Source organism: Erythrolamprus reginae, chromosome Z, assembly GCF_031021105.1.
Source record: "Erythrolamprus reginae isolate rEryReg1 chromosome Z, rEryReg1.hap1, whole genome shotgun sequence".
In the NCBI taxonomy this organism is placed as follows: domain Eukaryota; kingdom Metazoa; phylum Chordata; class Lepidosauria; order Squamata; family Dipsadidae; genus Erythrolamprus; species Erythrolamprus reginae.
Genome location: NC_091963.1, coordinates 133538817 through 133566016, shown reverse-complemented (window position 1 = coordinate 133566016; position 27200 = coordinate 133538817). Strand labels below are relative to the sequence as shown.

General features: G+C 43.3%; 1 protein-coding gene across 1 annotated transcript; it reads right to left on the bottom strand.

The window, feature by feature from the left end:
• Positions 1–235: 235 nt before the first annotated feature.
• Positions 236–23546, bottom strand: LOC139154129 (uncharacterized protein DDB_G0284459-like). Its single transcript, XM_070728560.1, has 8 exons — positions 23471–23546; positions 21225–21382; positions 18283–18452; positions 15859–16078; positions 8188–9044; positions 4568–4617; positions 3806–3900; positions 236–676 (listed from the first exon to the last, which is right to left on the bottom strand). Exons 1-8 carry the CDS (start codon positions 23544–23546, stop codon positions 236–238), a joined length of 2067 nt encoding a protein of 688 aa, XP_070584661.1.
• Between the last annotated feature and the right edge of the window lie 3654 nt (positions 23547–27200).

The following is a 27200-nucleotide window of genomic DNA, read 5'->3' as shown; positions in this document are numbered from 1 at the left end:
ACCCTGGTTTCGATGGGAGCACCAGGAACCCCAGAGAGTTTGCTCTGGTTTTCTCAGATAGCAGGACCAGCTACCACAGTGATTTGTTTATGGCCGAGCATCCCATGCTTACAAATTTTGGCAACCTTGGAAAAACCAACCCCTTAGGGGTTTCCTTGGTGCTTTTCTGGACTGTGGAGATCGGGGGAATGAATTTTGGTTGGAGTAGTTTCATGGGTGGGGGCTTCTTCTGTGATTACAGAGGGGGGGTGGTAGCTACGTTTCTAGATTTCCCAGCTGTTTTGGTTGTAGGCAAAGTCTTTTTAGAAGCCTCTCGATTCTCCAAGCCTGGGACGCTGCATTGCTCCACACCTGTATTCTTGTGTGGTGCTTGAGAAGTGAGACTTGTCGTACCGCGCTCCTCGGCTGCAATTGGTTGTCCTAACTTTCTGGCTTCCTCTGTTTCCAAAAGGCTCTTTCTATCTGAAGGAGTCTGTGGATTATTGGCGTCTTTGTCTAGTGATTTCGGGGGCTGTGAAGATGAATGATATTTTTTCTTCGCCACCACACAAGTGGCTTCCTTGGAGGCGGCTCCTAAAGTCTTGCCGGTCTTCTCATCCTGCACCACAATACTTTTTTTTGATTTGGCAATCACCCCAGATATTGTGACGTGTTTGGAAGTTTTGGGGGTCGTGTGCTGTGAGAGATCAAACAGAGAAAGAAAAGGGATGATTTGCAGACAGGTTGGTAAAGGTTGTGTTCTCAAAAGTAGTCACTTATTTAGGTGATAATGGTACGATGCATTTCAATCAAAAGTCTTCCCCAGAGAAAACAATTTCATTCACATTATCCCCCCCCTCCGGTTACTGTGTTGTAATTTTGTGTTTGAGATGGAATGCGTTGGTTGCCCTCTAAAATTTCATCCCAACTTAGTGATTCTGTGATACTCAGATGGAAATGCATATCAGTGGAATTGGGAGGGCTGCTTTCTGGATCTCCTTAATAGTGATGGGCGAACCCAACGGTGCTCGTGTTCGGCGAGTTCGGACGAACTTCATGCAAAGTTCGGCTGAACCCGAACCCGAATGGTCCGTGGCATCAATGCTCCGCCCCCGGAATCCCATCATTTTTTATTTTTATGGGTTTTTAATTTTATTTATTTTTATTTTTACAAAAAAGGATGCCGCAGTGGCGCCGCAAGCAAAGGGAGGTCCTTTCATGTAAAAATAAAAATTGTTATTTTTATATGAAAAGACCTCCCTTTGCTTGTGGCGCCGCAAGCAAAAGGAGCTGGGGAATCCCACAAAGAGATTCTGGGGGCGGAGCTTTGATGTCACGTATACTGGCAGGTTGCTAAGGACGCCAAGGTGATCACTTCCTGGATTCCGGGGGCGGCACTAGAATAATGGAGGGAGGATGGAATCCAGGAAGTGATCACCTTGGCGTCCTTAGCAACCTGCCAGTATACATGACGTCAAAGCTCCGCCCCCGGAATCTCTTTGTGGGATTCCCCAGCTCCTTTTGCTTGCAGCGCCGCAAGCAAAGGGAGGTCCTTTCACATAAAAATAAAAAAAAATATTTTTACATGAAAAGATCTCTCTGCTTGCGGCGTCGGTGCAACGTCCTTTTTCGTAAAAATAAAAATGTTTATTTTTACATGAGAGGACCTCCCTTTGCTTGCGGCGCTGCTGCAGTGTCCTTTTTTGTAAAAATAAATAAAAATTAAAAATCTGTAAAAATAAAAAACGATGGGATTCCGGGGGGCGGAGCTTTGATGTCACGTATACCGGCAGGTTGCTAAGGACGCCAAGGTGATCACTTCCTGGATTCCATCCTCCTCCATTATTCTAGTGCCGCCTCCAGAATCCAGGAAGTGATCACCTTGGCGTGCTTAGCAACCTGCCGGTATACATGACGTCAAAGCTCCACCCCTGGAATCCCTTCGTGGGATTCCCCAGCTTTTTTTGTGCCTCCCTCCCAGCCTCCTGACTGGCCATTTGCCTTCCTCCACTGCCACCGGTGCCCAGCTCCTCCTCCTCTTCTCAGCAGATGAGGAGGAGGTGGTGGCACTTCGCGGTGCTTGGCACGAACACCAAACCGGAGCACAATTTTTTTAAAAAAATCAGATTCGGGTTCAGTATGCCGAACACCGCAAAATTTGGTATGGACCTGAATTGTGCAGGTTCGGTTCGCCCAACACTACTCCTTAAATAAACACTTCTGCCCGTGGATGGTAAATATATCAGATGCTTATTATAATGCACATTAAATACAGGTGCTCCTTGACCGCAATTGACCCCAACATTTCTGTTGCTAAGTAAAACAATCCATGGATCAGTCCTGGAGTCTGGGAAAGGCTCTGATTAGTGCTCGGCATCGGAGGCAGAGATGGGGCCAGGGCTGTCCAACAGTTATCAGCTACCTTCAGAGTTGGAGATAAGTGGGGCAGAAAAACAGCTGGAGTTGGCTCCTGATGAGCCCATGTGCAGAACTATCAGGAGAAGGGGATAATTAAGGAACAGGGGTCGCCTCAGGCATAAAGGCACAAGTGGACACTCAATGACCCCTCCCATAGGGAATAAATAGGATCAAAAGGGGAGCGGTGTTTGCAGGAGACAATTAGCTTGTTTATTAGTGTGAAGATTTGCCTATGTAAGTTGTGCCTCACAGAGATTCCTTGCCAAGTATTGCATTGTATAGCATTGTGTGCTTGGAAGCTATCCACCTGGCAACTATTCAAGGACTGATACGGTCTATTGCAATTCACCCTTGAAAGGCTTATTGTTAGGAATTTTGTTTGTTTGATTGTTTAATTCATTTATTTGTCAAACATGTATAGGATAGTTGTAGTTTGTATAAATATAAGTAAAAAAGTTACGATAAAAGAGAGACAGTAGGCAGAGCGATGTGCTTATGCACGCCCCTTAGAGACCTCTTGGAAACAGGGAGAGGTCAACAGTAGACAGTCTAAGGCAGGGGTCCCCAAACTTTTTACACAGGGGGCCAGTTCACTGTCCCTCGGACTGCTGGAGGGCCAGACTATTAAAAAAAACTATGAACAAATCCCTATGCACACTGCACATACCTTATCTTAAAGTAAAAAACAAAATGGGAAAGTACTATTTAGAGGGGGGGAAGAAGTCTGAAATTCATATATGTTTATGTTTTGTTTTTAATTTTCTTTTGTTAACATCTGATTGGCTATACAAGGTTTTCTTGGCTCATAGAAAAATGTATAAAGAAAGAAGGAAGAACTTTGGCATAATGGTTAATACGTTAGAAATAATTGGTGGTGTACTTTTTTGAGGAGGGAATTTAGTTAAAAGAAAATGAATGTAACTGGATGACAAAATTAGAAAAAAAACTTTTGCAACTTTTTTGATGATTGATATTAGTTACTAACAAAATACCGCATTTTATTCATGGAAAATTAGATGTGCTCCTGTCACTCACCAGCGGGCCGGATAAATGGCCTCAGGGGGCCGCATGTGGCCCGCGGGCCGTAGTTTGGGGACCGCTGGTCTAAGGTTAATGTTTTGGGGGTTTGGGGAAGAAACCGCAGAGTCTGGTAGTTCATTCCAGGCATTGATCCCTCTGTTTCTGTAGTCGTATTTTCTGCAGTCAGGTTTGGAACGGTTTACATTTAGTTTGAATTTTCTGTATGTGAATGCTAGAAATTCACATCAGTTAAATAAAAAGGTTTTTTGGGTTTTTTCGGAACAAGGAGTCTGTTTCGTGATTTTGTGAAGTCTAGGTCAGAGCAGCTGGTGCCCTAAAGTTTGGGAGCCTCTACTTTAGATTACACTCCCCTCCTTTAGACCAATACCTTAGTATCATCTTTACTTGATTTCTTCAGCTTCTCTAACGATGCGGACAGCATGGTATAGAGGGTTACAATTTTAACACTGGTTTTTTCCTTAACTGCAAAACAAATGAAACAAAGGTCAACTACGAGGTTCCCAGCTGAAACAGCAAAAGCTAGGGATGGCCAATCCATCAGTGTCATTTTCTCTTAGTTTTTCATTTTTACCAACCAGCCATATTCGTCTCGATTCACTTACATTGACCAATTGCATGCAGACGTTTGCAAACTGCGTTGCTCAATTTGGAGAAGGGCAAATTTGGACTCGTGGTTGACACTGCGGCTTAGTTCAATGATTTTGTTTATTTCAGAAAGGGATGTTCTGCAAGGATCATGGGTAATTATTAGAATATTCATGACTGGAAGAGTCATATTAACTAGGTTAGCCAATGAATAGGCAAAGCAACTGAGTTAGCCAATAGAAGCTAACCACTTCTGAATCTGTGCAGAGAATCGAAACTGAAAACTGGGCGTGGCTCACTGTTCACTCTGCACTCTCCTCTCTGTACTCTTTGCTGAAATAAAACTAACTCTCTTGCTTGGTGTTTACTTGAAGGAATAATCTACTAATGGTATTGTATATTCATCTGTTATTATTTTTATAAACAAATGTATTGAATCCAGCTGAATCAGTCATCTGTGTATGCTTCGGGTTTTCATTTTTGCAACAAACTTTGATAGTAACCTATACTACTATTGATCATTTTAATTGAGATTTCTTCCTACCTGTGTTTATTGCATTTTTCACTTTGTTCTTGGACACAGGTGCCTGCTTTCTAATAAGACAGAAAGGTTAGATCAGACAAATTTAAGGAACCCTAAATAATCCTGATGATATCTTGAATATACCTCTAGATTTCCATTCTTATTAGTTTTGTCTTGCATAATGTTCGTAAGCTAACCAAGCACATTTTAAAAGTCAAAATGCATCCATCAAAAAGCCCTCAAAATGTGAATTATTCATCAGGCCTGGGAATCTCTTGGCAGCAGAGAGCCCATCCATTGATAGCACCACGTATAACATCTTAATAAAGCCTCTTGGAATCTTGCTTTTATTTATGCTAATAATATAATGTTTAAATTGGTTTCTTTATTTTGTTTTAATAGTTGATTTTATTGTAGGCCGCACAGATTTGTCACCTATGAGATGGATAGTCTATAACGGTGATAAATAAATAAATAAAACCATTCACAATGGTTTAATTGGTCTTTAGAGCTAGATCCCAGGAGCAATATGTTTTAAAAATAAGTTCATGGTAGAAATAAACATCATAATTTTGTCAACTCCCATCTATGCCTGGTGTTTTAGAAAGGGTTTAATTTTCAGCCCGAATGCCTTATGTTGTCTGGAGTAGATCCTCAGCCTCTGGATTGCAGATTGGTCGGTACTGATCCACAGCCCATTAGGAACTGGGCCACACAGGTTATTGAAACTGATGTGTTGGGATCTATGTAGCATGTGAAACCACCAGTGGAACTCCCTGGTCCATGAAAAAATAGTTTTCATGATGCCCAAAGGTTCTAGAGTAGATGTCCAGGTCATGATGCCCAAAGGTTCTAGAGTAGTTAACAAGAAGCTCTTATTTAAGCTAAATGGACATTTAGGTGATAAGAAACAATGACAAGCAAAGGCTGAAATAAACAATTGGAAGGAACAAAGGTCTCCACAAACTGGTTTTTCCATCTTCCGGCCACAGATTGGTGCAAAGAAAGGTCAAGGGAAGCCAACAGATGTAAGAGCTGCTTAGCAGAACTTTCTACATACATACTGTAGTCTTTAGGAACACAACTATAAGTAGCCCTTCTGTCACTAAGTGATGTGATTGTCCCAAAGATGCTTTTTCAGGAGGCAACTGAAGTTCCTTGTTCTTTCTTTCTTTCTTTCTTTCTTTCTTTCTTCCTTCCTTCCTTCCTTCCTTCCTTCTTTCTTTTTCTTTTTTCTTTTTTCTTTCTTTCGTCTTTCTTTCTTTCTTTCTTCTTCCTTCCTTCCTTCCTTCCTTCTTCCTTCTTCCTTCCTTCCTTCCTTCTTTCTTTCTTTCTTTCTTCTTTCTTTCTTTCTTTCTTCTTTCTTTTTTCTTTCTTTCTTTCTTTCTTTCTTTCTTCAAAAGATAAAAAAGGAAGGGGAAGACAGTCCAGTCTCCTCCTGAAAGAGCATCTTTAAGACAACCATGACATGGATGCATGGGAAGGCCTCTATTTCCCGGCGCTACTGGAATGCATCAGGAATCTTGTTCGTGATTTTGCCAATTTTGGGCATTTTTTGCTTCTGCGCCTGCACAAGAGCAAAAAATAGGTGAAAATTGGGGGAAATGGCTGCTGCTGCAGCTTGGAGGGCTCTCGGAGCAGAAGAGCCTTCTCCTTGTAGGTAAGACATTTCCGGCCACCCCTGCCACTCGCTACTGCTGCGCCCAGCCCAGCCTGTTCCCCTCCACATCCCCGCCACTTGTTCTGGCTGCCACCGCCTATTCACCTCCGTGTCCCCACCATTCATTCCGGGTGGCCCCCGCCCATTCCCCGCTGCCTCCCCGCAGCCTGATCTCCTTCTCCCCTACCTTTTCCACTGTGCAATACTTCATCGCCCTCTTCTGCGGGGCAGGGAGCAGGCCGGGTGGCCGGAATCCATGGGCCGCTGCAGCCTGTTGCTTCTGGCTGGGCTCTCAAGAGCATGGCGAAATTTGGCTGCAAAAATCACCGGAATCTCCCCGGTTGCGCATGTGAATGGCCACCGGTAAGCTGGGGCTGTGCATGCAGCTCCATTTTACCTAGTGGAGTGGCGTTATCCCCCCATTGTGGGCAGGGCCCACCCCTGCATGGATGGATGAGAATCTACGGGCCTTTAGCTATATAATTTGGAGTGAACATCCTTTGAATGGTATGGGAATAGGAATGGATTTCCAGAGGGGGGGGAAATGGAGACTACAGGAATTAGGGGCACTATTCAGGTGACCCTGAGGATACAGATAAACCTCCAAGTTCTTCAATGACACTTGCAAATGACAATCTGTCTGCAAGAAATATAAAGCCTTCCATTCCCAACTATCCAATCAGAGCTGAGGAAGCTTTTTGGATGAGAAACAAAACATTTTCACACACACAAAAAACCCCAATAAAGTCTAGTTGCCTCCTGAAAAAACACCTTTGGGACAACCATGACCTGGATGGCTGAGAATCTCTGCAGACTTAAAATAATGTGGCTGTTAAGTAGGTCATCAGATGACCTTGGGTTTTATTTCCTTTTTTTTTTTGCCTTAAATGAAACGTGGTTTTTAAGTGAAGGTATAAATTTCAACTTCTTATTCCTGCAAAGGCCAACTAGGTTCTTTAATACGATTGCTGGGGAAGAATCAGGTGTTCAGGGCCCTTGAACAAAGTCAGGATAGAGGCCATTTGACTCTATAGATGGATGCTCTTCCAGACGACACACGTGACTGCAGAGAAGGGCAAGAAATATGTGGCGCCATTCAGGCAAGGGTTCCTCGTCCCCGGCACTCTCGGTGCGCTCCCAGAGATCGGCAGAGGCATGAGCACATTGGCACAAGATTCGGCTTCTGTGCATGCGCCGAAAGCAAAATCTCACGTGAGGACACTCAGGTGCAAGTGAAGGGCTACCAAAAATTTTACTACCACACTGTGTGCGTGATTTATGCAGGACGCACTGCATTTTCTTTCAACATCTTTCAGTGCAAATTGGGTGCTCTGGGGTGGGGCTCCATTTTCGCTACCCCACTGCATTTCCCTCCCACCTCCCCACATCTGGGCAGTAGCCCACCCCCACTCATGTGAGATTTCAACGATTTTTGGCAATTGCTTTGCTTCTGTGGATGCAGAGAAGAAAAGAAACACCAAAATCGGCGAAATCTTACGCACACAAATGTCCTTGCATCAGATTTTGCTTCCGATGCAGAAGTTTATTTATTTATTTATTCGATTTTCGTGCCGTTGTTCTCCTTAGACTCAGGGCGGCTTACAACACTTTTTAACAGAGCCAGCATATTGCCCCCACAATCTGGGTCCTCATTTTACCCACCTCGGAAGGATGGAAGTCTGAGTCAACCTTGAGCCGGTGGTGAGATTTGAACCGCTGACCTACCGATCTACAGTCAGCTTCAGTGGCCTGCAGTACAGCACTCTACCTGCTGCGCCACTCCGGCTAGTTGAATTTCATGCAGGCACAGATGCATGCATATCTCCATTTCCGCTACCACTCTATAATGTGGCTTGTACCGGGTGCAACCCACTACTGCCGCCATTTAACCAATTCAAACATTTTAAGACACACAGAGAATAGATTAAGGTCCCTCAAACAACAGAGTCAAGATTGCACATCTCATTCTGAACCAACGTACCTTCTCGTTTCTTTTTTCTCTATGTTTCCTGTGGACTTATTTTGATCGTTGTGGGATGTACCCGCATTCAATGATTTGTTGGGAGGGTCGTTCAACTTTGCGCCCACTGTTTCCGAGGGCCCCACGGCCACTGTCTTGCAGATGAGTTGAGAAGTCTCCACTCCTACTGACATTTTGATTCTGCGAACTTGTTGCCCGGTGTCGTTTTGAGAAGTGAGATGTCCCTTTTCTGAAGACGTATTCGGAAAAGATTGTGGCTTGTTCTGCAGAGCCGTGTTTGGGTTCCCCGGTTTATTAGTTTGACTGTTCTGGCTCTGGTTGGCTCGATGATGCGGATTAACTGGAAAGCTGATTTTCTCAGATTCTACTTCTGATTTCCTTTGGACAGCCTGAGATGGACCAGCTCCCACCAACTTTGGTTCAACTCTGGAGGCAGGTTGATTCGTTTGTGGTGGGTGGCTCTGTGGCGGAGGTGGGTTTGGTCGGCCAGGATTGTTCGCCCTTGGTGGAGCAGCAGGAGCCTCGTTCCTCACGGCTTGAGGGCTATTTTGTAATGGAGACTCCGTGTTTGTCTTTTCTAACAAACATATTTCTTTTTTGCTTTTTTTAAGTGAGACGGGGATGATATTAGATTCAGATGATATTCTTGAAAAAAGGCGCTTCTTTCTCTCAAAGTTGGGCGTCAGCCGATCTGCTGGTGAAGTTGGCTCAGCTAACCTGGGGGTGAAGCCCAGAGAGGTCCGTTTGGGAGAAGATTGTTCCTGCAACCTGGGCTGGACCTTGGCTGATTCCTTACCTGCAAACTCCTTCCTCAGTTTAGGAGCTAAATGTTGAACCTGTTCTTTAGAAGGAGGCCTCTGTAATGAAAAGAAGATATAGTGTCATGGTATTATCCCAGAAAGCTCGGGACTTTTTACCCAGCAAGCAAGCCAAGGTCTAGAAAGCTTAGAACTACGACGCCTAAAACACGATCTAAGTATTGCCCACAAGATCATATGCTGCAACGTTCTACCTGTCAATGACTACTTCAGCTTCATTTGCAACAACACAAGAGCACGCAACAGATGCAAACTTAATATTAACCGCTCCAAACTAGACTGTAAAAAATATGACTTCAGCAACCGAGTTGTCGAAGCGTGGAACTCATTACCAGACTCAGTAGTGTCAACCCCTAACCCCCAACATTTTTCCCTTAGACTATCCACGATTGACCTCTCCAGGTTCCTTAGAGGTCACTAAGGGGCGTCCAAGTGTGCCTTCCGTCCCCTGTCCAATTGTCTCTCCTTATCTCATTTATCTTTTCTTCCTTTCATATATGATATCCTATACTTTTATATCTTTTCTTCTTTCCTTTTCTTTATATATATTACTACATATCTATTCTCTTTGATGTATATTATGTATTGGACAAAATGAATAAATAAAAAATAAATAAAAGGTACATTGAAACTCTTATTTGTAAATAAAAGATGCAAGTTCCAAATGGACATTCTCCTTGCTTGGAGTGGACCCACCTTCACACAATTTTGAGAAAAGATATATTGCCAGGTGTTGTGATTCAGCCTGCGGCTCCTCAGGGACCGGCTGCCTCTCTACTGGATCCATGCCCAGATGAGGAGGACAGTGAACAGGAGGGGGAGGACCAGGCAGACGGGGGAGAGGAAAGTCAGGAAGAGGAGGAGGTAGAGCAGCCTGAGAGCCCCGGGGGGGGGGGGGCTCTCTCCCCAGCTAGTAGCCTGGACTCATTGGATGAAGACGCACAGGCTATAATTGACATGAGACAGCGACGTGCAGCTCAGAGACGGGACCAATTAGAAAGGTATTTGCATCACTGAATTGGCCACAGCTGGGTTTGGGTGTGGTTCTCCTCAGCAGGGTTTAAAAGGCAGGCCCGCCCTTGCAGCCTTGTGGAGCGTTATCAACTGGAAGTTCTGTGACCCTGCTTCGCTTCTCGGCATCTCTGATCTTGGCTTGTGGCCTAGAAGTCTGGAAGACTTGGGGGAGGCGTGGGTTTTATTATCTCCAGCGTTGTTTTTGCCAGCAAGAATCCTGTTTTATTGCCTGGCCTTCGTGAAACCTCTGTGAAGTTTCAGCGTGTTCCTGTCTGTAAGAACAGTTTCTGTTACCTGTGTTTGCTTTGAATTATATAAACTGCCTTTGCTTTTTACCAGTGTGTCTGGCTTCTCTTTTTGGTTGGTGTTGACTTCTGGAGGGACCCAGACAGAACACCAGGGAACCAATCAGGCTGTCAAGCCAGTGCAGAATTTGGTGATAAAATAATGGCTTGCCACGCTACCTATAGAATGCCTGATGTTTATGGGAACTTGGGGGGGGGGGAGTGATTTTTATGATGCAGCCACACAGCATTATTTTGAGGGGTTCAAGGCTATCCTATATCCGCCCACCTGGGTGGAAACAGAGGGAGGATTTGCCATGCTGGCGCGATCTGAGTGGGCAACGTGACAGGTTTGTGGTTGGGGGATAAGGGATGTGAACTTTCAACTGAGTGGGAAACTCAAATCCAGGTTTCTCTGTGTAGGTGCCAGGATGGCTCCGGAAATAAATTGGAACTTTGAGGAGTATTTTGACTCTGATTTAGTTTGGATGTTACCTGGAACCTTGACACAGGAGACCATAAAGCTGCGAGAGCAATCATGGGCTTCCCTAAATATGCCCATGTCACACCAACACTCCGCAGTCTGTTTGGTTGCCGATCAGTTTCCGGTCACAATTCAAAGTGTTGGTTATGACCTATAAAGCCCTTCATGGCACCGGGCCAGATTATCTCAGGGACCGCCTTCTGCCGCACGAATCCCAGCGACCAGTTAGGTCCCACAGAGTGGGTCTTCTCCGGGTCCCGTCGACTAAACAATGTCGGTTGGCGGTACCCAGGGGAAGAGCCTTCTCTGTAGCGGCCCCGGCCCTCTGGAACCAACTCCCCCCAGAGATTAGAATAGCCCCCACCCTCCTTGCCTTTCGTAAGCTCCTCAAAACCCACCTCTGCCATCAGGCATGGGGGAATTAAGATAATCTTTCCCCCTAGGCTTCTACAATTTATGCATGGTATGTTTGTATGTATGTTTGGTTTTATAATAAGGGTTTTTAGCTGTTTTAGTATTGGATTTTTACATTCTGTTTTTATCACTGTTGTTAGCCGACCCAAGTCTACAGAGAGGGGCGGCATACAAATCCAATAAATGAATGAATGAATGAATGAATGAATGAATGAATGAATGAATGAATGAATCCCTGCAGATTTTTTTCTGTTCATCATTACCTACTCAACTTTAACTCAACTTACAACCACAATTGGGCCCCTAACTTATATTGCTAAGTGAGGCAAGAGAATTTCCCCCATTTTGCAATCTTTTGTGCCACTTTTGTTAAGTGAATCACTGCAGTTGTTAAGTGAATCTGCTTTATCCATTGACTTTGCTTATCCAAAGATCACAAAATGTGATCACATGATCCCGGGACAGTGCAGCCGTCATAAATGTGAGACAGTGACCAACAATCTGAAATTTGATCAAGTGACCATGGAGAGGCTGCAAAATAAGTGTATATAAGTGTGGAAAATGTAATTGTGAAGTATGAAAAATGGTCATAAATCACTTTTTTCAGTGACGTTGTAACTTTGAACAATTGCTAAATGAGCTGTTGTAAATCAAGGATTACTTATATAGGTGGCAGTGCTCACCTCTGTTTCAATCCTGAGAGCATACATCATTAAACCAATCATTAAAAGCAATACATGCATCTCTGGTAGTCATGGGAACATAGTTCCGCTAAGGCTCAAAATGTAGGTTAAGTCTTTTAGCTTTTCACTAACATTCCTCCTTGCTCAGAACTTTCCCTAGCAAATTGGCAACAAGATCTCACCCATCTCTTTAGTGTCCAGGCATTCTGAGTAGGAGGTCTTGCTAATCTCTGCTTCACAAGGCAATTCAGCTCCATCCCAAGAGATACAAGGCACTGTAGGTTTTTCCAGCTGGCGGGACCTAGGGGAAGAGCCTTCTCTGTGGGGGCCCTGGCCCTCTGGAATCAATCTCCCCTCGGAGATTCGCACTGCCTCCACCCTCCTTGCCTTCTGGAAGAGTTTAAAAACTCATCTTTGCTGCCAGGCTTGGGGTTTTCAGATCTTCTCCCCAGACCAATGAATATTTTAGTATGATTGTCGAGTGAGTGGTAATGGTAGCATTTTTAAATTAGAATTTTTAAATGAACTGTTTTAAATGTATTATTAATTGGATTGCTTACTATTGTTCTCTGTTTTTGTATATGCTGTGAGCTGCCCCGAGTCCCCGAAGAGGGGAGGCATCCAAATCCAAATCCATCCATCCATCAATCAATCAATCAATCAATCAATCAAACAAATAAATTCAATCAAACAGAATAGAGCTGGAAGGGACCTTGGAGTCCAGCCCCCTGGTCAAGCAGGAGATCCTATACCATTTCAGACAAGTGACTGACCAGTGTCTTCTTGAAAACTTCCAGTGATAACGTACCCACAAACTGCTGAAGGCAAACTGCTCTACTGATTAATTATTATTATTATTTATTAAATTTGTATGCCGCCCCTCTCCGTAGACTCACAACAGTAATAGAAAAAAACCAATGTACAATACAAATCTAATATTTAAAACTAAAAACCCATAATTTAAGAAAACATACACACAACATACCATACATAAACAGTATAGGCCTGGGGAAGTTATCTCAGTTCCCCCATGCTTGACGGCAGAGGTGGGTTTTAAGCAGCTTAGGAAAGACTAGGAGGGTGGGGGCAGTTCTAATCTCAGGGGGGAGCTGATTCCAGAGGGTTGGGGCCACTACAGAGAAGGCTCTTCCCCTTGGCCCCGCCAAAGGGGAATTGTCCTCGTTAAGAAGTTTCCCTTCAATTCCAGGTTGATTTTCTCCTTGATTAGTTCCCATCCATGGTTTCTTGTTCTGTCCCCTGGTGCTTTGTAAAATAAATTGACCCCAAAGCCCAGACACACTACAGGCGCTGGAAGCAAAATCTCACGAGAGGAGGTGCACGCATGCGCAAGATTTTGGTGGTATTCTTGCTTCCGCGCATACACAGAAGCAAAAAATTACCAAAATCTCTCACACACATTTGTGAGATTTTGTTTCCTGCACATGCACAGAAGCAAAATTTCACTGGGAGATGCAAGCGCGCACATTCCAGACACCTGAAGTTGTGCATGTAGTCTTTTACTATGGGTGCGCAGTGTCACCCCTACTGGGTAGGAACCCACTACTGCTTAAGATTGTTGCAGCATTCCCATGGTCATATGATTTACTTTTGGATCAAGGGGCAGGTTCCTCTTACCGTTTCCTACCAGTGCGTTGCATGTGCATTTTGCTTCCACGCATGCGCAGAGGAACAGTTTTAGTTCTGTGCATGCTCAGTCGAAAAATTGCCGAAAATTAGAAAAAAAAGATGGCGGCATGCACTGACCGCCAAAGACAGCACCAGAGCCATTGCGGCAAAATTGCATCATCGGTGGACCACTACCGGAACAGCGCATTCGATCACACTGGTAGGAACCCACCTCTGCTTTGGATGCTTGACAACCGACTCACATTTATGATGGTTGCAGAGTCCCAGGGTCATGTGATCACAATTGACAACCATCCGTTAAGCAAAGTCTATGGGGAAACCACATTCACTTAATAACCGTGTTACTAATTTGACAACTGCGGTGATTCACTTAAACAAGTGGGGCAAGGTTTAGGGGTTATATGGTTACAGGGATGGAAGATAAGGATTTAGGGGGTAGTGATTTCTGACAGTCTCAAAATGGGTGAGCAGTGTGGTCAGGTGGTAGGAAAAGTAAGTTAGGATGCTTGGCTGCATAGTTAGAGGTATAACAAGCAGGAAGAGGGAGATTGGGATCCCGCTATATAGAGTGCTGGTGAGACCACATTTGGAATACTGTGTTCAGTTCTGGAGACCTCACCTACAAAAAGATATTGACAAAATTGAACGGGTCCAAAGACGGGCTACAAGAATGGTGGAAGGTCTTAAGCATAAAACGTATCAGGAAAGACTTAATGAACTCAATCTGTCTAGTCTGGAGGAGAGAAGGAGAAGGGGGGACATGATCGAAACATTTAAATATGTTAAAGGGTTAAATAAGGTTCAGGAGGGAAGTGTTTTTAATAGGAAAGTGAACACAAGAAAAAGGACACAATCTGAAGTTAGTTGGGGGAAAGATCAAAAGCTACATGAGAAAATATTATTTTACTGAAAGAGTAGTAGATCCTTGGAACAAACTTCCAGCAGATGTGGTTGGTAAATCCACAGTAACTGAATTTAAACATGCCTGGGATAAACATATATCCATTGTAAGATAAAATACAGGAAATAGTATAAGGGCAGACTAGATGGACCAGGAGGTCTTTTTCTTCCGTCAATCCTCTATGTTTCTATGTTTCTATCTGCCTGCCCATCCTGACGCTGCCATTTAGGTTCTTTTACCCTCCATGCTTGCACAGAATACTTTGTGCATGCGCAGAGGGTAAAAAACCCAAAAGGGTGATGTCTGGGCAAGTGGGTGGAGCGTCACGCTCCCTTTGCAACTGGCTCTCCAACACCCAACACGCACGAGCGAACCAGGAGCATTTTACCCCAGCGTGGCTGCAGTATTATTATTTATCATTGCCTTCTTTATTTCCCTCTTTTATAAATACAGTGTTCCCTCGATTTTCGCGGGTTCAAACTTTGCGAATAGCCTATAGCACAGTTTTCCAAAAAATATTAATTAAAAAATACTTCACAGGTTTTTTTCTATACCACGTTTTTTCCTGCCCGATGACATCATACGTCATCGCCAAACTAATAATTTTTGCAAATAAATAAAAAAAAAAAATTATTGTTAATAAATAATTATGTTTATAAATATCAGGATCACTAAGTGTCTTATTCAATGGTGAGTACCAGTAATAATGGTGAGTAATTGGTTGTTAAGGGAATGGGAAATGGTAATTTAGGGGTTTAAAGTATTAAGGGAAGGCTTGTGATACTATTCATAGCCAAAAATGGTGTATTTACTTCCGCATCTCTACTTCGCGGAAATTCGACTTTCGTGGGCGGTCTCAGAACGCATCCCCCGTGAAAATCGAGGGAACACTGTACTATGATTATTACAGTAGTACCTCTAGATACGAGCTGCTCCACATGCGAGTATTTCAAGATACGAGCCACAAGGGGAGAGAAATTTCTGTTCCAGACGCGAGCTCAAATTTGGGATACGAGCCGAGCGTCCACTAGGTGGCGCAAGAATCCTTGCTTTTGGTTATCTCGGAGGGGAAAAACAAAGTCTAAAGCCATTTGTTCCAGATACGAGTTGCTCGACATACAAGCTCCCTTCTGGAACCAATTATACTCGCATCTAGGGGTACTACTGTATTATTCTTTCTGTGGCTTTGCAAATGCACGAAGTTATATCTAGTGTACTGGAGGCAAATTCCTTGTGTGTCTAATCACACTTAGCCAAATAAAATATTCAATTCAATTCAAAAGGATTGGCATAGGGGAGAACCTAGTTCCTTGGATCAAGAATATCCAGTTAAATTCTTGACCTGGCACTTCTTGCTTTTCCCCAACTTCATCTCACCCCCGTGAGCTTAGCTTGCAAAGGGCTACTCTTCCATAAAGTTGCAAACCTCAAGTTTCTTCCCAGGGACATTGTCCGGAATCCTGGCCTTGCCACTGGCCAAGCGCATCAGGTAAATCAGGCGCAGCCAGCACTCGAAGAGGAAATCCGCCTTCTCTTCCTTGACTAAGAGTTGCAGGTAATACTTGTCTCCTGTGGGCAGTTGAACTTTAAACTGCCGTTTGCTGGCGTCATGAACAAAAATCTCCACCAGGTCCAGTGGGATCAATCTGTAGGTAAGGAAGAAGCAATATGAGAACTCAGACTTTGCCAGGAGGCCTGGGAACAGGGGTGGAATGCTACCAGCTCAGTGCGGTAAGTAGAGATGCGGAAGTAAATACACCAATTTTGGCTATGGACAGAATCACAAGCCTTCCCTTAACACTTTAAACCCCTAAATTACCATTTCCCATTCCCTTAACAACCATTTACTCACCATGATTACTGGTACTCACCATTGAATAAGACACCTAGTGATCCTGATATTTATAAATATAATTATTTATTAACAATAATTATTTTTGTTATTTATTTGCAAAAATTATTAGTTTGGCGATGACATATGACATCATTGGGTGGGAAAAACCGTGGTATAGGAAAAAAAACCGTGAAGTATTTTTTAATTAATATTTTTTGAAAAACCGTGGTAGAGGCTATTCGCGAAGTTTGAACCCGCGAAAATCGAGGGAACACTGTATATATAAATATAAAAGACACATATAAACAGATCGTTGTGTTCATAGTTTGTGAGTACAGTTATAACTTTTCTGTTAAAAAACAATACAACATATAGTTCCACCCCACCCCTACTCTAGCTGCCTCTTTGCAGCAAATCTTATTGTAATTTTACGGTTGTTCATATCAGCGAAATAATATACATAAATATTTATAAATTGTACAAATATACATAACCATTCTTATATAAAAATAACAATAATATTTCAGTTGAATTATTATTATTATTATTATTATTATTATTATTATTATTATTATTAATTATTATTATTATTTAGATTTTTATTCCGTCCCTCTCCGAAGACTCGGGGCGGCTCACAACAATAATAGAAACAATTTAACAGTGAAACAAATCTAATATTAAAAATAAAACATATATAAAACCCCAACAATTTAAAACCATACAACACATACATACCAAACATAAAATATAAAATCCTGGGGGAGGATGTCTCAGTTCCCCCATGTCTGGCGATAAAGGTGGGTCTTGAGTAATTTGCGAAAGACAAGGAGGGTGGGGGCCGTTCTAATCTCTGGGGGGGAGTTGATTCCAGAGGGCCGGGGCTGCCACAGGGAAGGCTCTTCCCCTGGGGCCCGCCAAATGACATTGTTTGGTCGATGGGACCTGGCTGCTGGGATTCGTGCGGTACAAGGCGGTTCCAGAGGTAAGCTTGGTGGCCGGACGAATTTTGCGCCGGGGCAAAGAGAACATGTTCCAGAGTTTCCGGCTGGCTCAGGCTCCGTGATCTCGTGAAATATTGTGAGATTGCGGCAGCCAGATCTGCGCTTCTGCGCAGATGCTGAGTAGCCTGGGTGTGGGCCTGGCGAGCCCTATAAATAGGGATGCCCTCCAGGCCTTTCTCCTTTTGCCCCCTGGCTGCAGAGAAGCAGACACCCTCCCGCCCTCCTAATCTTACAGTGTGCCTAGTGGAGGTCGCCCTTGGGGGCCGAATAGGACTTTTTTGCGGTCTCAGAGTTTTAATTGCGGCTGTTTTTTTGCCTATTCCACACTGATGAGCGAGGATGGACTGGTTAGGGGGTGCTTTGCATTTAGTTGCAATTTGGTTGATTGGCTGCCCTCTGGTCACTGTGATGGGCAGGTTTTGGGCAGAAATGGGCAGTGGTAGTAACTGCGTGTTCTCGTTTAGGGCATCTTTTAAAAGATGATGGGCACCCTCTCGCCATGAACTTATGGTATACCATGACCTGGGCAATTGGAGGGGGGGCTCGGGACTCACCTAACCAATAACCGGATGGGGACGGGACGGTAAGTCCTCCCACACGCCAAGGCGTGGCCAGAACCAGGTGAAGGTGTGGTACCTCCACCTTGTTCAGCAAGGAGCTACACCCATAGTTACCCAGGAAAGTTATCATTAATTATTTCCACCCCAAATACTATTAGTGGCCGTTGCAGGTCCTGGATATTTGTTTGATAATCATTTAAAGTTTGTTTACTTTAATAAAGTGACCCAGTTAAATTCCAGCTCTTTTTTGTGTACGTGTTCTTATTCTGCATCCGGCGCAACAGTTTTCTTTTTTTTAAACCCTTTTGTGCATGCACAGAAGGTAAGAGTTGGGCAGCTTGTAAATAGAATTGGGTGGCTTATAAATCAAATAAATCAAATCAAATTAAAATAAAAGTAAGTAAATTTCACCATTGCCTGGGAATCCAGGGTGGGGAGGGCTGTGCCATCCTTACCGGGTTATTTCTAACGTTTTAGACTTCACGTTTCTATTTGTTGTTTCTTGTTTTTCCCGGGCAATAATCATCAGATCAGGAAGGAGCATCTTGGGGTTGCTGGCTAAGATACCAATAGTGATTACATTGAGTTGCTTGTGGATGTTACTGAATTGGCCGTCTTTGGTCACCTGTATGGAGGGAAAAGACAAAAGTGCCCTTAGACGCCTTTATGTAATTTTAGAAGCTGGCTTTTGATGATCTCATAGAACAGTGTTTTGTTTGTAATATGTATTTTCAGACCGTCTCTCCAAGGGGCAATTCTGGGTGGTTTACAACAGTAAAAATGGAAAAAATGAAAAAATAAACATAAGATCCACAAACACCCCAGTGTGTAGGTATTTTAGCCAACAGTATCAAAGTAAAGAAAACATAAAGATAAACAACGGAATCAATAAACAATGAAAGGTCATATGAGATTAAAAATGAACATAGGAGGGGAAGCAAAGAGAGCAAGGAGGGGTTTGCTATCAGTCTAGCCTTATTACTTAGGTGTTCTGCCGGCGTGTTTCAACCGCCCGTAATTACAGGGTAATTAGTCCAGGAAGACACACACCACACGATAAAAGGAAAACTCCAAAGTCTTTATAAACAGAAAAACAGAAAACAGCTCCCTTTTTAAATGTCAAAGGGATTTTCTGGTACACACAAGGCACAGGTTAAATGCAATCCAATTGCTCACCCAATAACTGGGAAATGAGTCCAATTCTAAAGTCCAGAGAGTCCACACACAATCTTGAACAGCACAAAAACCACGATCTTGACGAAACAATGAATCAGATAAACTGCCATGAGGCTAAAACACCAGGTTGCACTTTTATCTTTAGCACTAATTACAGCAGCCCCACCCAACCACAGGTGGCCTCATTTTCTCTTGTAATAATCCTTCAGTTGTTGTCTCCTATGCATTACTCTACGCATGCGTGGATGTGTCATTAATTCTTGTTCAGAATCCAAGGATGATACAGATGATTGATCTCCTCCTGGGCTGTCTGCCAAACTCCCCTCTTCCCTGTCACTTACGCTTCCTTGGTCAGAGGAGGCTTCGTCGTCAGATTCCATCAGGAGCAAAACAGGCCTGCGGCATGTGGATGTTTCCCCCACATCCACCTGCACATTCCTTGGGGCAGGAGCTGGGCCAGAACTAACCACAACACTTAGGAAAAAGCATTGTTTTGTTACTAAAATGAATACAGGCAGTCCTCGACTTATGTCCATCCACTGAGCGACTGTTCAAAGTTTCAACGGGGTTGAGAAAAGTGGCTACCCACCAGTCCTTCCACTTACAATCAATTGAGAAAGTCACAAATTACAGTCATGTGATGATGTCCGTCCATCGTTTTTGAAGTGGACCTTGACATCTTGGGGTGGGGGATGTCAAGACTTGCATGTGAATTGGATTAAAGTGAGGAAGGGATGCGCATAGTCAGCCTCACTCTCTCTTCCCAGATTCCATCTTGCTCCAATAACAGGACAAGGGTCGAGACAGTTGGAGATGTGCTGGGTGCAATAGGTTGACCTGGGCGTCTTTCATGTCTTGCCGTGCTTTTAGCAGACCACATCGCTCGCAGAGCATTGTATGACCATTGACCTATTCTATTATATTTCATAGGCTTAGTCTTCACATGCTCGTGATAGATAAGTCCAGTAATGGGTTGCAGTCGGTACAGCTGGGATCGGGTGGCGGAAATTGACATGCGCATATGTCTCTGTGCTCTGATGCATGCGCAGATTTGCACATGCACAGTGTAAGATGGACCATGAGGTCTTTTTCTGCCCTCAATCTTCTATGTTTCTATGTGTCTATTTGGCTTCTGTGCATGCACAGCAAGCAAAATCTCAAGCAAGGACGCTCTCATGCGCAAGATTTTGCCAATTTTTGGTGGTTTTATGCTTCGGTGAATGCGCAGAAGGAAAGAAATTGCTGAAAATTGCTGAAATCTCACACACGAGAGAGTCCTCGTTTGAGATTTTGCTTGCTGTGCATGCGCAGAAGCCAAATCTCAGGCCGACGGGCACCCGTGCACCCACTAGATGTAGGCACGCAACGATCCCAGAGAGTGTACCGGTAGCAGCCGGGAAGTGGAACCCTCTGCTTGGACAAGTCCCTATCTCACCGAAGGTCAATGACCCAACAGCTACTATCAGCCGGGTTTGGCCAACCTATTGCCTGGGGTGTGGCCACTACAGCTACTGCGAGCCACAGGTGAGAGCTGAGTGACAGGTGGGGACCACAGGTGAGTGAGGTGCCCTAAAATGAGCTGCCATAAAAGCACACAACATGCTCCTACATCAGAGGTGCTACCCCTCCCTGAACACCCCATTCACCCCCTACAGTCACCTTAATAAACACCTTAATAAATACACCATTTAACAAAAATTTTCTGGTCCCTTTTGTTGTTCTGAGTCGAGGATTGCCTGCAATTAAAATGAACATTTACAGCTGTGCTCCCAGCCAACCATCCTCATTCCTTAGCAATAAAATGCTGTTTATGGGAAGGCAGGCATCAATACAAGGAGTGATGTGACATTTCTTTGCCCTTAACCAGTTGTTCATTTGCACCAAGATTATGTAGTGACTGCCGGTGAAATGGTTTGACGGCAAGCATAATTCAAGTTATGGAGCAGGTCTGTAAGCATCTCTGAGGGCAATGGGTTAATATTGATAATATTGATAATATTGATATTATTGATAATATTGATAATATTGATATTATTGATAATATTGATAATAATAATATTTATTATTTTAATATAATAATAATAATAATAATAATAATAATAATAATAATAATAATAAGTCACTTAACAACTCCCTTGCTTAGCAACATAAATAGCAGACAAGCAGTTTCTCTCTACTGAAAAGCCTTGCTCATTCCTAAACAACAAGAGCATCCAATCACCTGGAAAAAGTTGCTCTCGAAAGTTTGTGCACCCCGAAACACACTGTACTCTGGCATCTGCAGCAATTTCTGCAGTTTGCCAGGTGATGGTGACCAGCCCAGAGCTTGATCATGGATATCTTCTGGAGGATTCCATTGGCTCCTTGTTGGGTCTCTTCCTGGAAGGCGGCAAAGTAATAGAAAAAGAACAGATATGAGAAGTATTACAAGAATCAGAGTGTGCAAGTACTAGCAATATTTTTAATTTAAGACTGGGGATGCCTCTTGCAAGGCCTATCCTACATTCCCATTGGAGTGCTCCTTTGGTCTTCATCCATTGTTGTAGTTGTTGTTTTGTTGTTGTTGTTATTATTATTATTATTATTATTATTATTATTATTATTATTATTATCATCATCATTAGTGGTTGTATCACAGCCAGCTCCTCTGATAACAGATTTTGAGTCAGAGAAACCAGATCCGTCCAAGCATCAGAGACCTGTGTGGCTATCGGAGGATTCAGACAATGAGAGGGAAGGAAAGATGAAAGCTGACGTTTCTGGAGAGATAGGGGTGGAGGTCCCTGCAATGTCTATGGACACCCCAGCTAGGGCCTTGTTTGGGCCAGATGAGGGGGGGGGGATAAATGATCCCATCTTTAATGTGTGTGTGCAAAGGATTAGGGGGAGACAGGAACGGTTGTGCAGGCGCAGGAGGAGATCTTAATCACAGGTGAGAGTAATAGGGAATTCTGCAGCATGCATAAAAGGAGAGGTTTGCGCGAGTGTTCTTTGCAGGAGTTATCATTTGTGGTTTAACAGAGAAAGAGAAACAGATCTAGAGCTTTCTCTAAACCAACATCTCTGCTTTCTTGGAGAAACCCAGCCTTTGGAAAATTGCTTTATGAAAGACTGTAGCTGTTGCAAAAATAGTGAATACCCATGCTTCAGCCCAGTTCGGAGACATTATTTACAAAACGTGGGGTTTTTTTTGGACATTTGTTATCGGCATTGAAGATAACACAGACTCTTTGGCAAAAACAGACATTCTTTTGCAATAATTGCGATTTCTCAGCCAACTTGTTAATAGAATAGAATAGAATAGAATTTTTATTGGCCAAGTGTGATTAGACACACAAGGAATTTGTTTTGGTGCATATGCTCTCAACGTACATAAAATAAAATATACATTTGTCAAGAATCATGTGATACAACACTTAATGATTGTCATAGGGGTCAAATAAGCAATGAAGAAGCAATATTAATAAAAATCTTAGGATATACGCAACAAGTTACAGTCATACAGTCAACATGGGAGGAAATGGGTGATAGGAATGATGAGAAAAACTAGTAGAATAGAAGTGCAGATTTAGTAGAAAGTCTGACAGTGTTGAGGGAATTATTTGTTTAGTAGAGTGATGGCGTTCGGGGAAAAACTGTTCTTGTGTCTAGTTGTCTTGGTGTGCAGTGCTCTGTAGCGACGTTTTGAGGGTAGGAGTTGAAACAATTTGTGTCCAGGATGCGAGGGGTCAGTAAATATTTTACCCGCCCTCTTTTTGACTCGTGCAGTATACAGGTCCTCAATGGAAGGCAGGTTGGCAGCAATATATTTGGCAGCAATAAAGAAATATATTTTTGTGTTTCTGAAATTTCTGTGTGCAGAATAACAACAACAACAACAACAATAATAATAGTAACAATAAAAATAACAGTATAGTAGAAGTAGTAATAGTAGTAGTTGTAGCACTAGGTGACACTGCTGCCTGAGGCAAAAAGGAAGCAGTATGCTCCCTCCCATATTTGAATATACCAGAGTGAGTCGACAGAAAAGAACAAAACAAAATATATACAACTCTTCCCTGGTACAAGCTGAGACAGGAGGAGCACTTGTGGCCTAGAGGTTAAAAGCTACTGTCTTACAGGCAGACTGCCCAGATTCAAATCCTGATAAGGGTATGGCTAGCTGATGAGAGCTAAATAGCTTGAAATAGATCTAGTCTCCCTTCATTTTCATTATCAGCAAAAACATGTTACACACACACACCAGAATTGAAAGAGACCTTGGGGATCTTCTGTTCCAATTCCCTGCTTCTATTCCAATCCTCAGACAAATGGCTCTCTCATCTCTTCTTAAAAACTCCCAGTGTTAGAACATTCACAACTTCTGGAGGCAAATTATTCCACTGATTAATTGTTCTGTCAGGAAATTTCTTAGTTCTCGATTGGTTCACTCCTTGCTTAGTTTCCACCCATTGCTTGTTGTCCTACCTTCAGGTGCTTTGGAGAATTGGATGACTCCCTCTTCTTTGTAGCAGTCGCTGAAATATTGGAACCCTGTTATCATGTCATTCCTAGTCCTTCTTTTGATTAAACTAGACATACCCAATTCCAGCAACCATTTTTAGCCTCCAGTCCCCTAATCATCTTTGTTGCCCTCCTCTACACTCTTTCCAGAATCTCAACATGTTTCTTTTTTACCTTGTGATAGCCAAAATTGGGTGTGGTATTCCAAGTGTAGCCTTACCAAGGCATTATAAAGCAGTATTAACACTTCACGTGATCTTGATTCTATCCCTCTGTCAATGTAACCTTCAAATATGTGAAACTCAACCAGCATCCTCACGTATCAGTTCCTTCCTCACTACCCAGCTGAAAAACGCAAGGATGTAAAATTTTCCCACCTGCAGAGTGTGAGAACATAGCTAGGAGTGAGTGGAGCTCAGGGAGAAGCTATAATCTCTGCTTGATTATCATAATACCAGAACAAAAGCATCCTCTGGACCACAAGATTCTGGCTCATCATTCTGGGTGGGGCTGGATCCCCCCATGGGTTTGGGGGCTACCAGTTTCTGCACCCATTAGGGCCTCTCTTCTCTCCAGATTCCACCTTTCCTGGCTGAAAGGCATGTCTCTCCTATTGGAAAATCTGTCTGCCAATTATTGGTGCATTGTGACATCAACCAAGAAAGTAGGGGGTGGGCTGTTGGATTGTTGGAGAGTAGAGAAAATCAGCAAAGGGTCAAAAAGGAGGCACGAAGGAAATGGAGGGTGGATGAATGCTGCTCTCTAGCTAGTATGTTTTTTGATGCCACAACTCAAAATATTCTTAGATGGTGGAGCTCACAATCTGGAAATTCTAAGCCAGTGATGGCGAACCTACGGCATGGGTACCAGGGGTGGCCCGTGGAGCCATATCTGCTGGCATGCCACCCATTGCCCTAGCTCAGCTCCAATGTGCGTGTGTGTGCTGGCCAGCTGATTTTTGGTTCCCACAGAGGATCTGAGAGGGTGTTTTTGGCTTCCAAAGAGCCTCTGGATGGATGGGGAGGGCGTTTTAACCCTCCCTAGTTCCAGGGAAGCCTTTGAAGCCTGAGGAGGGCAAAATATGAGCCTACTGGGCCCACCAGAAGTTGGAAAACAGGTCATTGTTGGCCTCCAGGAGTGGGGGAAGCTGTTTTTATCCTCTCCAGGCATTGAATTATGGATGTGGGAACTCACGCATACGCAAGTGCATGTGCACACTCTTTTGGCACCCAAGGAAAAAAAGGTTTGCCATCACTATTCTAAGAATTTGTCTCCGATCTAAGAGGATGGCAATATTCGAAGCAATGGTAAGCCTACCTGTTGGGAAAGTACAAGTGATTCTTTCCTCTTAGAACTGCCAGATGATGCAGGGAATGTTACCATTGGAAAATACACAATAGATTTATGTGCTTTATTATCTCAAAATCTTATGCACAGTGCCAAAAAATACTTTACTTTGGTCATAAAAGGAGATAGATAAATTACTGGAACCAAATAAAAATAAAAGAGAAAGCATCAGAGGTGTATTTCAGCAGGTTCTGACCAGTTCTGGAGAACTGGTAGTGGAAATTTTGAATAGTTTAGAGAGCCGGTAAATACCACCTCTGACTGGCCCCATCTCCAGGTTCCTAAGAGGTCAGTAAGGGGCGTACATAAGTGCACTAGTGTGCCTTTCGTCCCCTGTCCAATTGTCTCTCCTTTATCTCATATATCATACAGTGATACCTCGTCTTACAAACCCCTCGTCATACAAAGTTTTCGAGATACAAACCCGGGATTTAAGATTTTTTTTGCCTCTTCTTCCAAACTATTTTCACCTTACAAACCCAAGCTGCCGCCTCTGGAATGCCCCACCTCCGGACTTCTGTTGCCAGAGAAGCGCCCGTTTTTGCATTGCTGGGATTTCCCTGAAGCTCCCCTCCATGGGAAACACCACCTCCGGACTTCTGTGTTTTTGCGATGGAATCCCAGCAGTGCAAAAAGGTGCACTTTGCTGGCAATGGAAGTCCAGAGGTGGGGTTTCCCAGCAAGGGGAGCCTCAGCGAAATCGCAGCATCACAAAAACACAGAAGTCCGGAGGTGGGGTGAATCCCAGCAGCGCAAAAACAGGCGCTTTGGTTGGCAAAAGGGGTGACTTTTCGGCTTGCACGCATTAATCGCTTTTCCATTGATTCCTATGGGAAACATTGTTTCGTCTTACAAACTTTTTACCTTACAAACCTCTTCCTGGAACCAATTAAGTTCGTAAGACGAGGTACCACTCTATATCTTTTCTTCCTTTCATATATCTTCTCCTCTATTTTTATATCTTTTCTTCTATCCTTTTCTTCATATATATATCAGTACATATCTATTCTCTTCAATATGTATTGTGTATTGGACAAAATAAATAAATAAAATAAATCTATTCTCTGCCTCCAGAGTCCCAGCTGATCAGGAGGAAATGGAGATTTTGCAAGTAACCTTCCCCTGCCACGCCCACCAAGCCACACCCTCAGAAGCGGTAACAAAAAAAAATTGAATCCCACAACTATAAAGTATCCTTTACATTGTTTTTAGCAATACATATTTAAGGAGAGGTTTTTGTTGGCATTTCAAACCCCTCTAAAACAAAACCATAGGCTGGATCTGGCCCACCACCTAAAATTTCTCACAAAGGAATACCAGACATCATCTCCTGCTTGCAGTGATTCTAAAATTAAAAAATTAAAAAATTGCAATTCTGTCTTATACCTGATGTAAAATTGTCCCATTTTAATAAATGATTTGAACGATATAGTTGTGAACGCCCCAACTCTCCATATCAAGAGGAGATTGGACTGCCATCTGGCTGGGGAGGTGTAGGGTTTCCTGCTTGAGCAGGGGGTTGGACTTGATGACCTGCAAGGTCCCTTTCAACTCAACTCAAACAAAGCAATAAACAAACAAATAAATAAAATGAGTCAATATTGTTTATAATACACCTTCAGTTCCTAAGGTCTCTCCCTCCTCCATTTTAGGGAAAGAAATATTATTATTATTATTATTATTATTAATAATAATAATAATAATAAAATTTGTATGCCGCCCCTCTCCATAGACTTTATTTATTTATGCATTTCTTTCCCTAAAAATGGGCACCCCTGAATTCTCTCTTTCTCTGGATCTTGGGGAGAGCAAAAACGGGCCTTCCCCATCCCGTTTCCCAACTCCCAGTGGACCCAGAAGGCTCGAAAATCAGCTGGCCTGAGCTCGCGTGCCCATCAATGTGTGTCACGCATGCCATAGGTTCGTCGTCATGATCTTATGGGATAAATGTAGCATTTTCCTGATGTGTTCCAGATGTCTTAACTTCAGTTTGTAGAACTTCTACCCCATGTGAAATTTTAGAAGTTGATTCAACTTGTTGGAAAGAGTAAGTTGAAGAATAAGCAATGGTGGGCTGCTGCCAGTTCAGACCAGTTCGGGCGAACTGGTAGTTGCGACTTGTGGGTGGGCCTGCCCAACTGAGTATAAGGCTACAGGAAGTCCTTGACTTACAACCACAACCGAGTCCAAGATTTCTACTGCTCAGCTAGACAGTTGTTAAGTGAGCTTTGTTTATGACTTTTCTTGGCATTGTTTAAGTGTATCACTGTTAATTGCTAAGTTAGTAATATGGTGGAACCTGGCTTTCTTCCCTACCAGCTTTCTTTGCGTCAGAATTACCAGCCAC